The sequence below is a fragment of the Anopheles funestus genome, chromosome 2RL (genome assembly GCF_943734845.2).
Source record: "Anopheles funestus chromosome 2RL, idAnoFuneDA-416_04, whole genome shotgun sequence".
Lineage (NCBI taxonomy): Eukaryota > Metazoa > Arthropoda > Insecta > Diptera > Culicidae > Anopheles > Anopheles funestus.
In genome coordinates this window covers 65811249-65826314 of record NC_064598.1, presented here as the reverse complement: position 1 = coordinate 65826314, position 15066 = coordinate 65811249, and the positions used below count along the sequence as shown (strand labels likewise).

At 43.0% G+C, this 15066-nt stretch overlaps 3 protein-coding genes across 4 annotated transcripts in view; 1 reads left to right on the top strand and 2 right to left on the bottom strand.

The window, feature by feature from the left end:
- LOC125765540 (serine/threonine-protein phosphatase 6 regulatory ankyrin repeat subunit B) overlaps window positions 1-4849 on the bottom strand; it is a 39938-nt gene extending 35089 nt beyond the window's left edge. The window contains exons 1-2 of the mRNA XM_049430808.1: window positions 4113-4849; window positions 2135-2732 (exon numbers count right to left, since the gene is read on the bottom strand). Coding sequence (XP_049286765.1) covers window positions 2135-2599 — 465 coding nt within the window. The 5' untranslated portion in view covers window positions 2600-2732; window positions 4113-4849. The remainder of the gene's footprint in view (window positions 1-2134; window positions 2733-4112) is intronic.
- A 3899-nt stretch (window positions 4850-8748) lies between these two features.
- Window positions 8749-14700, top strand: LOC125765564 (medium-chain acyl-CoA ligase ACSF2, mitochondrial). 2 transcript variants are annotated; one of them, XM_049430857.1, is made up of 6 exons: window positions 8749-9121; window positions 10069-10282; window positions 10496-10624; window positions 13051-13271; window positions 13334-13696; window positions 13767-14700. In XM_049430857.1, the coding sequence occupies exons 1-6, from the start codon at window positions 9057-9059 to the stop codon at window positions 14560-14562; spliced, it is 1788 nt and encodes a 595-aa protein (XP_049286814.1). In that variant the 5' UTR covers window positions 8749-9056; the 3' UTR covers window positions 14563-14700. The 2 variants fall into 2 exon arrangements, with proteins under 2 accessions (XP_049286814.1, XP_049286815.1); XM_049430858.1 differs by having other exon boundaries at window positions 8753-9109.
- LOC125765569 (transmembrane protease serine 9-like) lies at window positions 10624-12932 on the bottom strand. Its single transcript, XM_049430863.1, has 5 exons — window positions 12464-12932; window positions 11955-12389; window positions 11443-11875; window positions 11172-11368; window positions 10624-11095 (listed from the first exon to the last, which is right to left on the bottom strand). The coding sequence occupies exons 1-5, from the start codon at window positions 12756-12758 to the stop codon at window positions 10683-10685; spliced, it is 1773 nt and encodes a 590-aa protein (XP_049286820.1). The 5' UTR covers window positions 12759-12932; the 3' UTR covers window positions 10624-10682.
- Window positions 14701-15066: the final 366 nt, after the last annotated feature.

Sequence of the window (15066 nt, the reverse complement as noted above, 5' to 3'; positions counted from 1 at the left end):
AAAAAGGACGAAAGAATCATTTCCCACCGGTCATTGGAATAAATTTCCGCCAGCTTCGGGTCGGGTCGCAAAACATGCCTCGTACCGGAACATAATTCACAACCAGTACCCAAGCTAGTACCCAAGAATGGACCTTTCAACGGAGTAACGGTCTACCATAACTTTAATCGAAACTGACCAGTGCCACTGACCAGCACGGGTCGGGTCATTTGAGGGAGCGAGCCCTGAGTTATGTGTCGCCATGTTTGCGAAACCAATAAATTCTTCGTGTGGAGCGTACACATCTCCACACGTCGCTGGTGTTTTTATTACCACCAAGCAAGTCGACGGGGTACCGGGGCTATATTGGAATCCACACCGTTGCTTCCAAGAACGAAAGGAATGCCCAATGTGATACCGGCGACAGTTTAAAGTGATTGCGCAATCGGTCGAAAATAGGTTGCGGTGCTATAAAGGACAAAGCCTCGTCCTGTCTTAGAATGGAAAGGTCAACGATCAGAAAAATTATTCCAAAAAGCTTTCCCGAGCACTGGTAGCAGTTTTAGCCTGGTGGAGAATGCTTATGAACGGTAATATTTGGAAGGAAATTTAAAATTGCAATTGAAGTTTAGTTTGAAGCCAAACCGAAACATGTTTTGTGAAAACATGTTAAAACATGCATTCGATTAAATTGAAATTATTATTAATTCATTTTTAATTGATTTGGTTTAGAGTTCAAATTTTGTTAATTATTTTAGACGAAATATTGACTAACATGAGAGTTATCTCAAACTTTGGTTTTTGCTTTCTTTATTGTATCTTTTTCGCAATGTATTTGTATGCCATTTCACTTGTTGAAAAATTTCAGTAAATAAGTTCCAAATTCGGTCTTCTCCTTTGAATCCTATTCCTATTTTTCCTCCTTCCCCTTCCTCCTACACCTATTGTTATCCGTTGTGTTGTATTCGTCCTTACATGTTTTTTGTAGTGCCTTAGCCAAGCCGTTGAGTATACAGTCGTCTTCGAGGATAACACCAGAGCCGCAAAAGGGAGGCAGACCGAGTGTTTTGTGCTGTCCACAAATTTCTAATTGTTGTTTGTTTGTTACAGTCCTGTGCAGCCCCTCCGCAACGAGTGACAAGACCGCTATTAGTGCACTCACCATTTTCAACAATATGCACAAAAAGCAATAGGACTTCGAACAACAACAACAATAATATCAATAATAGCAATAACCACAAAACGCACTATCACAACCGAGTATGCCCGGGATAAGGTAAAATACAAGGAGGAAATGCCTTGTGAAAAATGTACTTCTTCAGAGGTTGACAATACGGCCGAAGCCGTAATAATTAATTATAAATAAGTAAATAAATAAATAAGTTCCAAATTTTTAAAATTTAAGAAGAATTAAGTACATAAAAAACAAATTATAATACCTTTACATTTGCAGACAGATGAAAGCATGATGGAAACTTAACTAATCTTTTTTGTATTTATTATTTCATTTAATAAATATTCCAAATCATATTTCATACCATCATCAAATTTTCTTCCATTTTTAGCTTATTGGCCCCTTTTTAATCTATTTAACTTTAAGCCATTTGCTAGTACAGACAAGAGCAACGATCCTGAGTCATGTTGCTTTATAAGACCATCATTATAGCAAAAATGCTTTTATCATTCTAATCTAATTCTTGAAACGTTTCTATTCATAAAGGTCATTAATGAACTGGAAAAATTGTTATAAAATAATATAAATGATATCTGTTAAATAGTTATGTTAGTACACGGGCTATTTAAGTAAATCATCTACAGTTCACAGATAATTATTAACCAGAACAAAAGAGCTATAAAAATTTGACAAAAGTTCAACTAGGAAAAGAAACTACAGTCTGAAGTCTAAGTCTGAAATAAATTTATATAGATCTACAAATCCATATAAAAGAATAATAAAACACGTCTACTACCAACGACATGAGTTATCTATTCGTTCTTTTTTTTTTTTAATTCACGACACTCTTTTTACTCTTTTTACTCATACCTAAATACTCAGTCCAACATCCGACCGAACGGTCCTCATTACTTTGCTGTCTACTTTAAATCCGTTTAAAATACATCATTTCAACTCACGCTCCCTTCCATTGCTACTTACCGGATCAAGCACCCCGGCTAGTGGGGTTTGATTGGAGTCATCGCCGCCGGCGGCAACCGCCTTTTCCAAGCCTTTCAGCACAGCTTCAACGGGAGCCCATTCGCTTTTCATTGCCAGATTAAGAACTTTCTGGGCACCGTCGCGGACCGTCGCACCGGCACTGCCAGGCTTCGGCTGCGATGGCTGCTCAGTGTCAGCCTTATCCGACTTTTTATCACCGTTGGCGGAGGAGTCATCCTTGGCAGTGCCCGACTCACCCTCCGCCTTACCGCTGGCTCCCGGTGCGTCACTATCGCTGGGCTTTCCTTTCGGCGGTCCCTTGCCGCCCGGTCCCTTGCCACCACCGCCGGCCGGACCTCCGGCCTTACCAGGCCCACCGCCCGGTGCGCCAGGGCCTGTACCACCGGTTCCGGCCGCACCGGAACCACCGCCAGCCGTAGCCGGCGGTTTTTTCGACTTATCCATTGTGTGCTGCTAGCCAAAACTTTCCACCCGTACTCGAAACTAAGAGACACGATTGTATCTAACCACACACGGAACCGATCCGTACCGGTACGTTCATCGCTTCCACAGTTCGATGGTTTTATTCACCACGAAACTGCAAAAGAATATCACAGGTTTCAAACAAACACGAAATTTGTTAAACATTACATTTTTTACACAATTCACACTTTATGCTACTTCATATAAATATGTTTTCCTTTAACATAAATACTTCACTACCGCAACAAAATTACTAACAAACGCTCTCGCCACAATTTGTCCCAGTACCATAGTTTATTGATTCAGCAACCGCAGTGCAACAGATTTGTGTTAAAGTCCTTGACATGTGCTGGATTTTCTACCTTTTTCACTTCCCACGATGGAATTTCCATCGATTTTCCTTTGCCACGAATACATGGAACGGTACGGACGCTGGTAGCTTTTGTATGTTTCGTCCTTTTTTTTGTTTCAAGCTCTACTTTAATCTCCAAATTTGGGGAAGCGTTCTCCGAAATACCCAAACATGACCACCGATCAAGAATTGTTTCACATCCATAACTCGGTTCTTCACTGTGTGCAAGTTTTACAAACCACTATCTGCAGCAAATTTCCAACGGTGGAGAAAGCACCGTGTCCAATGAAGTACCTTACGACATCCAATACAGCTCACCGGTCTGGTCCGTTGTACTACCAGCGCTTTGTACAACTTCATTCGCTTGCCAATTTTGACCTCAAATGGGGTAAAATACTCTGCACGAAAACTGCACGTTACACGGCTTAACGATTACGTGTAGCATTTGTAAAGGACAACGTTATCTTACACCTTAGAACACCCACGGCGAACGCCAGGTGAAACAACTCCTTTACACAGCTACACAATTAAACTCTATCTACAACGTGACCACGAACGATTAAAGAACTACACGCCACGAAATGTAAAAAACTCCGCACAGAACGTGTCGAGCTGGGACACCGGCGGTTAACCCTCACACACTTTGGGGCTCCAAAAAAGCGGACCACCTACAAGCGGGCACCACCGGGATCCGCGACGAACACGACCTTTCCCTAGCACAATCTCAACCAAAATAACCCACGGCACGGGCGACTAGGCCACCGTACGCCCATCATCTCATTAACACACTTTTGGCACCACTTGGACTCCTTTATTTCTTTTTGGACGAACTCGGAAGGAATATGGTACGGTAACTGGGCGACACTCGTCAGAGCGTAGTTTCTTTGTTTGTGTTCCTCAAGTGGGCGAGATTTTTTCGGGTATTCTTGACAGCTGACGAAGACGTAGGATACCCGTAGTTCGGAGCATTTAGGGGTCTATGCGGTTCAAAATTCCACCCCAGGGAGTCTCTCTCTCCCAGGAGTCCTTATGTAACAGCCGAACTCTCACTTGCGTTCCCTGACGCGTTTTTTTTTCAATAGCAGCCGAACTCAGGCTGCCATGGGTGGGTAAACGGTGTAAAGGAATGTTTGCACTATTTACCACTTAAAGCGCTAACCCACCAAGTGAAGCTTGCCCGGACTCGGACTCGGTCAAACTTTAGCACTTCACTACAAGCACACGCTCGAACACACGCTCGGTCTACAACAAGAAGTCCCAGCTGATGATGGGGAACGTTAGCTCTTTGCTTCTTCTTCAAGGATCGCGAGTCAGGTGCGCGCCAGGTGCCCTCTTGCTGGGGTAAACCTTTCGGTCCAACGTCTCGAACGATTCTGCTCGACTCCGGTGCGAACTCCGTGTGGTCTAAAAACTTTCAGCGAAACGATTTCGCGTTCATTCCCGCAGCGCAAGACCCCTTCGCAGGGTGGTTGATTTTGATGTGTTTCAAGTTCCGATGATGTGTTCGGGCGGATAATACATGACGAACCGGGCCGTATGTACTACACCATATATCGACGACGAAATGGGCACAAACACTCAGACAAATCCGACGCAACTACTACCACCGTGACCGAGCGTATGACTAAACCGTGGCCAAACCGCGTACTCCTTTACCACAAGGAAATAGGTCCACTTCCATCCGCTTTGCGGGGGGCTTTTGTTTTTTGTCGGTTGGTTTCGCATCCGTTTCGTCACTGTTTGCACTGTTACCACGGATCGTTGGAACCACATAAGAAACCACAAGTTACAGAACCATCCACTACGTCGCAGAGTTGTTTTCCGCGTCCAAACAACATTGTATCCATCATTGTACGGGCGAGACATGACGAGGCCAAACCATTCGAAGGCTCGACCGTTACTAGGTTGACAACCTGGTCCGGTGTGGACTTGGATGTACCGTCACCATTGACTACCGGAAGTGTCGCGTGGAAATTCCTGCGTGACGGGAAAATTCCGCCCAAAAACCTCCGCCGAATGCGTTCTGTTTAATGTTGATGTTTGGGTGTTATGGATTTTATGTGGTTTACTATTTCACCGGCAGTAAATGCACTTGAAAGGAAAACAAAACATGTAACAAACTAAGTTTTTTTATAAGGATATAAACTTATTTAATTCAATTTCTTTTAACGTTCAAACGACTGATACACTCATCAACTCCAGAACTCAAAAAGTATTCATCCAAATTTTTGTTGATTTTTTATTTGCTTATTTAACCTCATTTTAAGTTAATTTTTTCGGTAAAATCACAAATAGTTTGAATATCCCAATCGCATATTTCCACCCCTTCCTAGACAGATATGCTGAAGTCTATACACGAAAACAGCTGCAGTTGCAACTGCAACTACTACCCTAACAAAAATGCTCCTTTTCGTGCCATTTTCCACACGCTGTAGTATTTTGCCACATCGTTTTTAGTCTGTCCGGCGAAGGGCTTGGCCAGAATTCCATCACACACATACATACGGTTTCCAATGGGGGTTTGTGGCAAAAAGGTGCACCGTTTCGGCCGTTACGTACGGAATCGAAACCGGCCGTAGCATAATTTGCATAATCGATTCTGTGTACTTTTTCGCCGTTTTTTTTTTTTAATAGTGTGTTTGTGTAACGGCAAATGCCCTGTCACGGCAAATGAAGGATGAATGTGTTGTGCCAAATGTAGTTGCCTCTTGGGTCCGGTTGGGCAGACCGATTCGATCAGCGGCTAGCAACTAAATCTGCAAAAAAATAAGACAAAAGAAGCATAAACGTCCGGAGGTCCCAACAGCATGGTGAACCTTCCAATGAACTCTGCCACGACCTCGAGCGGGCCAGCGTCAATGCGCTCGGTACCGGGAGGGACCACCATCAATTTTCGCGTAATCTACCGACATTGCCATTTGCGGACAAATGAAGCAATTATCCACCAATTTTGTGGTTCCGCAAAAATTGATGTTCCAAAAAAAAAAACGATCGAAATTTCTCTAGCAGGATGAGATGCTTGCTTTCCTTTTCTTTGTGGCACTCCTTACGTACGTGCCTCCAAAATACGCACAACATGAAAGAGTCCTTTCACATTCGAAAGACTTGTGCGTTTTTGGCACAGAATGGGTTCGGTAGTTCGACCCTCATATTGGGACACTGGGATAGGATTTATATTTTGTTTAATCGAACTATTTGTAGACAGTGAATCCACCTCGCCGTGCTTGTATTGTGCTTCCCAATGAATCGGGGAAACCCGACGCTATTCTTCCCTCACAGCAACAAAAAAAAAACCCCAAACATCGACCCAGTCACGCCTCAACCCTCGCTAGTTCCAACCCTTCAACCGAGGGTGAAAGTGTTTTGTTGTTATGCGTATCGCGTGGAAATTGTTTGTCAAAATATGTTTACAATCATATCGGCTATCCCTACTGTAAGGGAAGATACCTGCGCTTTGGTGCTTATTACTATTTCCTACGCTTTGCTTTCTTACTGCACACGACCAAAAATGCAAATACCACCACATTGTAACAGAGAGCGAAGGGCGATTCATGCTTTCGTTGGTCGGTTCCTAAGGAGCACGTTTGGTTTTGGTTTCCTTCCATTCACTTAGCGGTGCGTGACTTCGTACTAAAGAAGTTGCGAGTCGCGAAAGACGCGAAAGTAACTGGAGCGTTACTGGATGGGATGTCCTGTTTCTTGTGAGTAATAGAATTGTTGATATCAAAAACAGATAAAATGTTTATCAGAAATTAAAATTTAGTGGAAAAATTTCTAATTTATATCATTTATCATTACTTACCAGATAAGGTTATTTCAAGTATTAAGCTTCTTCATTATATTTTTTAAAATTATATTTAAATATTTTATTTTGGTTTCTAAAATTGTTTTATATTTGCTTTTTCGTTTATTTAAATTTAAATTATTTTCTTTTTATTAAATAAATTTAAGAAATGCTACAAGTACCCCGAGTTTTCCAAACACCATCACTGCCCGTTGATATATTCAACGACAAAAGCCATCGTTAACCCCAATTCTCGAACGATCGTCCTATTAAACCTGCAAACACACATGTAGCACAAAAGCGTAGGTTTATTACGATTCGTTCCACAACCATGGAATATGTAACGCTTTTCTCACAACGCAACAACGTTCTCCATTGTAAAGAACTGCATCAAAGGATACGTGAAGCAAGAAAGAGGTCATGGGTGAAGCAAACCTTCGAAAAACCCCAGAGTTAAAACGACCAAATCATCAACCATCGAAGCGTGTCCCATTCATGGTGCAGACGATAAGAATACACCGGTAACCATCGATTGATGAGCTACCTAACCTCCGGTAACGGAACGGCACAACTTGAAGAGCGTCTTTTCGAGCGAATCCCGCCCGTTGGCGAAAGTTGACGACATACTCACTGCACCGGTTGGATGGAACAGACGCGATGTTATTTGGACGCGATTATCGTTCTATTAGTGGGATGGAAGTTTGATCGTTTACTATTTACCAATCTCCCTGGTGTCGTCGCCCAAAGAAAAAGCGGGACTCACTGGAACCATGGACGCTAAAAGTTTCGGCTCTGGAGTTCTACCACTTGCCCTACTTGTCGTTGGGCAGCGTGTGCGAAAAAAGAAAGATTCGATTGAAAAAATATTTCCCCTTTGCTGATTACTTCAACGTGTTAGAGTTTGGAGTTTCTTTTTTTATTCAAATTTTTAAAACTATCTCCTGAAAATGAGAAAAGAACTGTTAAAGAAACCAGTAAAACTTTTCTGGTTTGAAAACTCTCCACTATGATTCTCCTGTAGTAAAGCAATCATACACACAAGAACACAGACAAATGGTACCAGATAATCAGTTACCCATGTCTAGACGAGTTTATAACGTCTTTTGTCCATGGTTATCTTTCCTTTTCTTTTTTGTGTTAAGTTTGTTCATCTTCGCCCATGTTGTCAGCTGTTTGTTTGTTGTGCTGAGGAGAGTTGATTTTTAGCAGTTTTCCACACTGTTTTCTTAAACTATTTATCCTTGGCACCTTTATTGTTAGTATAACTTCATTTTAAATTTAAACAAATGTAACCCATCCTTCCTAGTTCGTACCCACCTGAAAGGACATTCGTATTTCTTTACAACCACTTATTGGTATTTTTTAGGGTAATGTGATAAAAAACGGTTTTTAAAAGGTTTTAATATTTTCTGATGCATTGGAGGTGGCGCTTGATTGTTTCGTACCTGCATGGCTGTCTAAGTAAGGTTGTTCATTTGCTACCCCTAATTGATGAAGCCATAAATTGTTTGAATTCGTTATCGTACCTGCCGGAAACTGGTTCGAACCTATCACTTCTTAACCTTTTTTCTGTTGCTTTCACCTTTACACTCACCCAGAAATCCGTTTGCCAGACGATCACTTTGCAAAGCTCACGATCACATCGCAAATGCGACTGAATAAACAATCGTTAGCCCATAGTCCATTCAAATGCTCAACTCGCTTGAAAGTTGATCAGCACAGCTGCTGTCGATTCAGTGTGTTCAGACGTTTTTAAAACAGATAACAGATAACTGAATCTGTGTTTTTTGAGAATGTATTATTACAAACAAACGAGTAAAAAGCACAAACAAACAAAAAAAGATTAACACCGCTTGTATACAATCTTATCAAATCACCCGTTTGGGTCGCACATTTATTGCCACTCGGATGTTACAGCATAGGTAGTAGTGGTTCGCGCTATTTATAAGGTGATACTGGTTTGTTTTTTTGTTATGTTTTTAATCCATTCTTCCATTCAACTTTATGACCAGCCACCTCGAATTTAGAACCACTGGGGTGATAAGAAAGGGCACGCCATTTGTGACGCGGTGTGCGATAGCGGAAAATGCAACGATTACAGCCGCGCGAGGTTTTAGTTACACGGTGACCGTCAGTGCGCGAACACAAGTGCTTCCAGCTTGGTTACGAGCACGTTTACGATCGACAACCTAGTCTGTTTTTTTGTTATTTATCGTTTTTAAGCACTACGCCAACACGCTTTTCAAGTGCAACGGTGCATCAAAGTGACCTTCCTGTTCTTCCCTCTTGATTGAAAGTGAAGAATGGCGTTACGATTGTTCCGGCATCACCAACACCAACGTGCGAGCTGGCACAGGCAAGGGTTTAGGTTGGCAAGCACGTTGACGATCGTAATGGAAGATGATTGTAAAAGTCATTATCAAGGGTGCAATTGCAGTGTTTGTGTAGATCGAGCGTCTGTTTGTTCTCCATCTCCATGGTTACCTCTGTTTCATATTTGTAGCATCTGTTGACTAAACAACACACAGCATGACGAGAGATTTTTCGAGTTGTAAAGATTAATTATTTGTTATTAAGTTGATGTCTTCGAAATTTATTTATTTTATCAAACTTATGTATGCGCATTGGAGGATTTGTGGTGAAGACGTAAAATTGTTTGTTAATAAAGTGAAACCCAAAAGCGACGTGAGACCAAAGGAGTGTTAAAACTGAAACGATCATAAATTCGGAAAAAATCAAAGATCAATTTAAAAAAAGCAGACAATATGTTTTTCATGGTAGAAACAAGTAAATAAGCAGACAAACTCAAACAACACGAACTTTATACATACTCCAAAGTAGAGAACAATCAAGCATCTTTAAATAATTTTTAAGCAAAAGGAAGCATACTAAACAGACATGTCTCGAAGAATTAATATAAGTTCTTTCTGATTGTCAGTAAAGCATATAGTTTCAAGTAAAATCCATAAAGTAAATCTTCACTGCTTCGGACTAAAATAAATAACAATTTTGTGCTGCTATTTATCATCATTTTATGATTGGAAAGTTTTTTTTAATTAAAAAATTCGCATCAGTTCCGTAAGATATAAGACGAACTTAGAAATATCAAATTTTAACTAAAATATTTAAAGGTAAATTGGAATAAAAAAAACTTTAATTGAGTATTGAACAAAATCTGCATAATTATCGACAAAATTGCCATTATCATCTCTCGAAAAAAGATCTCCATAAAGATCTCCTTTAATCATCTTTAAATATATTTAATTCTATCCCACTATTTCTTATAAACTGTTTTAATCCCGTTACTGAATCTAGGATTCTTCAATCGTTTCGCACACAATCAACCGTTGCCATTGGAACGCATGAGAAACAGCAAAGTTACATTCATCACATTGGCAGTAAACCTCTGGTACACCGGAACGTAGGTCAACATCTTCGCCTGGCAGCGGAACGATTCCCAAACAATGAAGCCATCGTATCGTGTCACGAAGCTGGCACAAGGCTTACATATGCCGCCGTCCTAGACATGGTAAGCAGCTTCAGCCCCCGGGGGCTGCAGACACCCTAATGAAGTGACCACGAATGGCGGCTCCTTCTGTTACGCCCCGAGCCAATTAAGATCAATTACTGCGGCACGATTGTCGGCGACATACTTTTGTTACTTTGTGGCCCTTATTTTTGCGAATGAAAACGGTCCTCGATGTTCACTCATTGTCTGCTTATCTGCTTTGCTCCGTAACAGGTAGATCGTCTGGCGGCTTCCTTCTATCAGCTCGGTCTGCGGCAGGGTGATCGTGTAGGAATCTGGGCACCGAATGGGATGCTGTTCTATCTAACCAACCTGGCGACGGCACGTGCCGGTATGATTTCGGTAAGCGAATGAATCATGCAAACGTACGAAACGCGTAAGATAGATGCGGCTGCACCGGTTATGGCCTTAGATTGGAGACAATCCAATCCACGTACGGTGCGATTGCCGTGTACACGTCTGGGTACGTTTCGAGACATTGCTTTGGTCCGAAGGAAAGCAAACCGTACAGTACGTACCGCTCGCTAGGGCCAACCAGCTGTACCGACTGTAGTGGTGTGGCGGCCATATTGAACGTACAAACACCTGCATATGGATTGTCCCGACGGATACATATCTGGCCGTACGTCTTTTCCAGCGGTACATCCTGATCGTTGTACGCTTCCTGGCAACCGACCGATTCGATCGAACTTGGAAAACTACGATATAGGACGGTGCTGGTGCTTCTGGCAAGCCATCCAGTGCGGATGTAGTACGATGGCTTATGAGACTTGAGTGCGGTTGAGAATGGCAGGCAAATAGGTTTGATGTTGTCTAGTATTTTATCGGAGAACAAAACAAACAGTTACGCTCAAAACACACTTTCAAGTCGTAAGAATGTTCAACTCACCTTGATCAACGTTGGCCTGCTGTTGAAGGCGTAGCAGTGCTAGATCATTAGCAAACGCAGGATTGTTGAAACCATTATGTACGATTATTTGCTCGATTGGTACTGTTTGCACCGGAGACTGACATTGTCTTTGGCCCTCGGCATAAACACAATCTGGATCAGAACCCGTATCGTAGTCGCCCAAACGTACGGCAACACTGTCAGTAGCAAAAAAGAAGGAGAAATATGCTTTTAACTGAAGGAAACCCATCTACCAAACACAAAACCTCACATTTGATAAGAATTCCTTGGTAAGGAAACACACTGAGCAGCCGTCAAAACATATCTTCTGGTGATGAGCGTTGCTTGACAGAGCACACGCCGCTGTCCAGTGCTGATGTGCTGGTACTCGATCACACCCAGCCAGGGATAGCCTTGGAAAACTGGTTTCTCATCTTCCGGTGTGGATGGATAGCTATTCACACCACACACATCCAACGCTAGCAAACGCTGGTTATCGATGACGGTGCTCGTATAGGGACTGCTCTGCGTACCGCTCGTATATCGATTGATCCAGTCGAGATACGTGGCCACATCACTAAAGCCAGCATAATCAGCCGACTGGCAGTTCTGTCCACTGAACGAAACAATCCCCCGTATGTACCAACGGTTCTCGATCTCGAAGTACATGCCACCTCCACTATCACCGCCACAAACCGTTGTTCCTATAAGTAAATGAAATCACGATTAAACATCATATTCACTCTGAACTCAATATTCACCCTGAACCATCTCACTACTTACCATTGCGGAATCCGGCACAAAAAATATTACGCGACAGCACAGGACCGAACAGTGGGCGATTGCTTTCCAGACACGTTTGTGTGTCGACGATGGGCATGTAGGCAACACGCAACCGATCGGCCACCTCGCCAACTTCCGTTATACCGAAACCAACCACTGTACCGACGCGCCCTATCAATTGACCAATGTCCACGTTTGAACGTTCCCACAAACATACAGGCTGCACGTACTCCGTAAACTCGATGTCCGTAGCGAGCTTGATCAGTGCAATATCGTGCCGTACCCGGGCTGCACTGTATTCTTCGTGCACGATAATCCGATCGGCCTGATGTTCCTGTGTATGGCTTTCGGCTGCATACAGATACGTTCGGCCTACCTGCACCGACAACCGATCCACCGGAATGACTCCACTAGCAATTCGCACACAATGTGCAGCTGTTGAGAAAGAGGAAGAATGTATTCGTGAAATTCGAGAAACAACGCCATTGTGCCCAATCGACTGCAGTTACCGGTTAATATAGTATTCTGGTTGATGATTGCACCACCACACTGGTAGATAAACGAACGCTCGATTCGATGGAAGATAGCCGCATGCCATGGCCACTGACCCGAGATGGCATCCTCACCGCCCAAGATCAATGTTGCATAATCCACCTTACGTTCGCCGCATCCTTGACCCAGCACCGAATGTACGGTCAACAATGCCACACCTAAAACAACACTGCACAACTTCGCCATGGAAACGATCACTGTTCGGATGGAACGATCACTCGCTACTAACGCTCCGTTTTCTGGCGAGACCATGTGGAGATCCCAACTGGTTAAGAATTTGGCGATATTTACGTCAGAACTTTGCGTTCCCGTAAAAAAAACCTGTTTCGGTTGGTTATTTCCACTCGTTTGTCTGGTGTGACGATGTCCATTCGGAAAGTGTGATAAAGAACCGGCTTGTTTTGAACCAGAGTTGCGGAACTTCTCACCTCACCAAGATATACCGTTTAGCGCGTTGATCTTGCGAACGCCTCATAGAAGAGAGCGAGAGTGTTATGTGGCATGAATCACTTTAGTATCACTTTCCTTCCATGTTTACGTACAGGTCGGGATCAATCCTGCCTACCAAGTGCCGGAGCTGGAGTATGCCCTCAAAAAGGTTGGCATCAAAGCGCTCGTTGCTGCGGAAGGTTATCGCCAACAGAATTACTACGGCATGGTGTCTCATATCGCTCCCGAGCTTGCCTCGTCGAAGCCCGGTGAGCTGAAGAGTAAATCGCTACCTAATCTGTCCACCGTTATCATCGATAGTCAGAAGAGTTTACCGTAAGTAGTGTAAAAGAAAGCAATCACTTCAGGAATATTTAATGCGAATTCTTCCTTCTTAGAGGAGTAATAAAATTCAGTGAAATGTTCGAGTTGGCCTCGGAACAGAGCATTAGCAAGATCGAAATCATGCAGTCGAAAATAGTACCCGACAGTGGTGTCAATCTTCAGTTCACCTCCGGCACCACAGGAGAACCGAAGGCCGCACTGATGTCGCACTTTGGTTTCGTGAACAATGGAATCCACATTGGCAACCGGAACGAGCTGGATCAGAAAATGCATCGACTGTGTGTGCAGGTGCCACTGTTTCACGCATTCGGTATGGTCATTGCGATCATGGCAGCACTTTCATATGGTTCCACTCTCGTCTTACCAACCGCAGGCTTCAAGGCGGCCGATTCCTTAGCTGCTATTGTACGTGAGAGGTATATAAGGAAGATTCGGATCAGCGCAGAGCAAGCATTAACGTTAATGTTTCTTTAACTGAGTTTTTAGATGCTCCATTATTCTTGGTACACCGACCATGTACGTGGACCTGGTAAGACGAATCGTGGAAAGTGGAGCTAAGCTAGAAACTCCCGAGATCGCCGTCACCGGTGGAGCCACCTGCTCACCGAAGCTGTTTGCCGACATTAAACACACGCTAGGCGTGCGGAAGGTGAAAACTGTTTTCGGCATGACCGAAACGACGGCCGTTATCTTCCAAGCCCTTTTCGACGAAAGTCCGGAAGATGTCCAGCAAACTGTCGGTCACATTACGGATCACTACGAGGCGAAGGTGATCGGTCCGGACGGTCATATCGTACCGTTCGGAACGGCCGGCGAGCTATGTGTGCGTGGATACGGTACCATGCTCGGTTACTGGGACGATGAGAAGAAGACGAAGGAAACGATCGGTCCGGATCGATGGTTACGAACAGGAGATCAGTTCGTTCTTCGAGAGGATGGTTATGGGAAGATCGTGGGTCGGCTAAAGGACGTAGTTATTCGTGGAGGAGAAAACATTTACCCGAAGGAAGTGGAAGACTTTCTTAATACTTACCCAAAGATTCTGGAAGCGCACTGTATCGGAGTGCCCGACGAGCGTACGGGTGAGGAGCTGTGCGCATACGTGCGGCTAAAGGATTCCTCCGATACGATCGATCGCGAGGAAATAAAACGTTACTGCGAGGGAAAGTTAGCATACTACAAGGTACCAAAGTATGTTCGGATCATGAACGATCTGCCAAAGACGACATCGGGCAAGGTACGGAAGTTTAAACTGGCGCAACTTTTTGCAGCCGAACGATAACAAACACTTTTTTATGTAAAATGATTGTTCGCTTCAATAAAAATGGAACGGTGTTTTGTAAAATCTACTATGAATAATAAAAAAAATCCCAAATCGCGATATTAAAAATTCACGACAACCACGTGGAACAAAATTACACTCAGTTTGCCATTTGTCGCTTTACCTTCGGATCGTAATGAATTCATGAAGGAATATTTTATATTAATCAAAATTTTTTATTTTAAAACAACACTTATATAAAAAAGTTTAAGAATAAATTACTGAAATAACCAAATTACATGATTGCATGATTTTATATTGCCACCCGTTCGAATAGCAACTGCTTTGAAAAGTTTCATGAAATTTTTCATTTAAACGCAAACATCAGCATGAAAAATTGCATACAAGATAGCCGTTCGTCACTGTGCGCGGATCTCCTGTTTTGTTTTAAAATTATCATCATCGACTGAATAGTGATTTTATTAATACAACGTACATTTAATTTGTTCGGATATTGTTTTACTC

Coding starts and splice junctions, on each gene's coding strand:
- LOC125765564 (XM_049430857.1), top strand. CDS start 9,057: ATGGCGTTACGATTGTTCCGGCATCACCAACACCAACGTGCGAGCTGG. Junction 9,122..10,068: donor TGGCACAGGCAAGGGTTTAG/GTTGGCAAGCAC, acceptor TACTGAATCTAG/GATTCTTCAATCGTTTCGCA. Junction 13,697..13,766: donor GCTGCTATTGTACGTGAGAG/GTATATAAGGAA, acceptor CTGAGTTTTTAG/ATGCTCCATTATTCTTGGTA.
- LOC125765569 (XM_049430863.1), bottom strand. CDS start 12,758: ATGGTCTCGCCAGAAAACGGAGCGTTAGTAGCGAGTGATCGTTCCATC. Junction 12,390..12,463: donor CCAGAATACTATATTAACCG/GTAACTGCAGTC, acceptor CTTTCTCAACAG/CTGCACATTGTGTGCGAATT. Junction 11,876..11,954: donor TTGTGCCGGATTCCGCAATG/GTAAGTAGTGAG, acceptor ATTTACTTATAG/GAACAACGGTTTGTGGCGGT.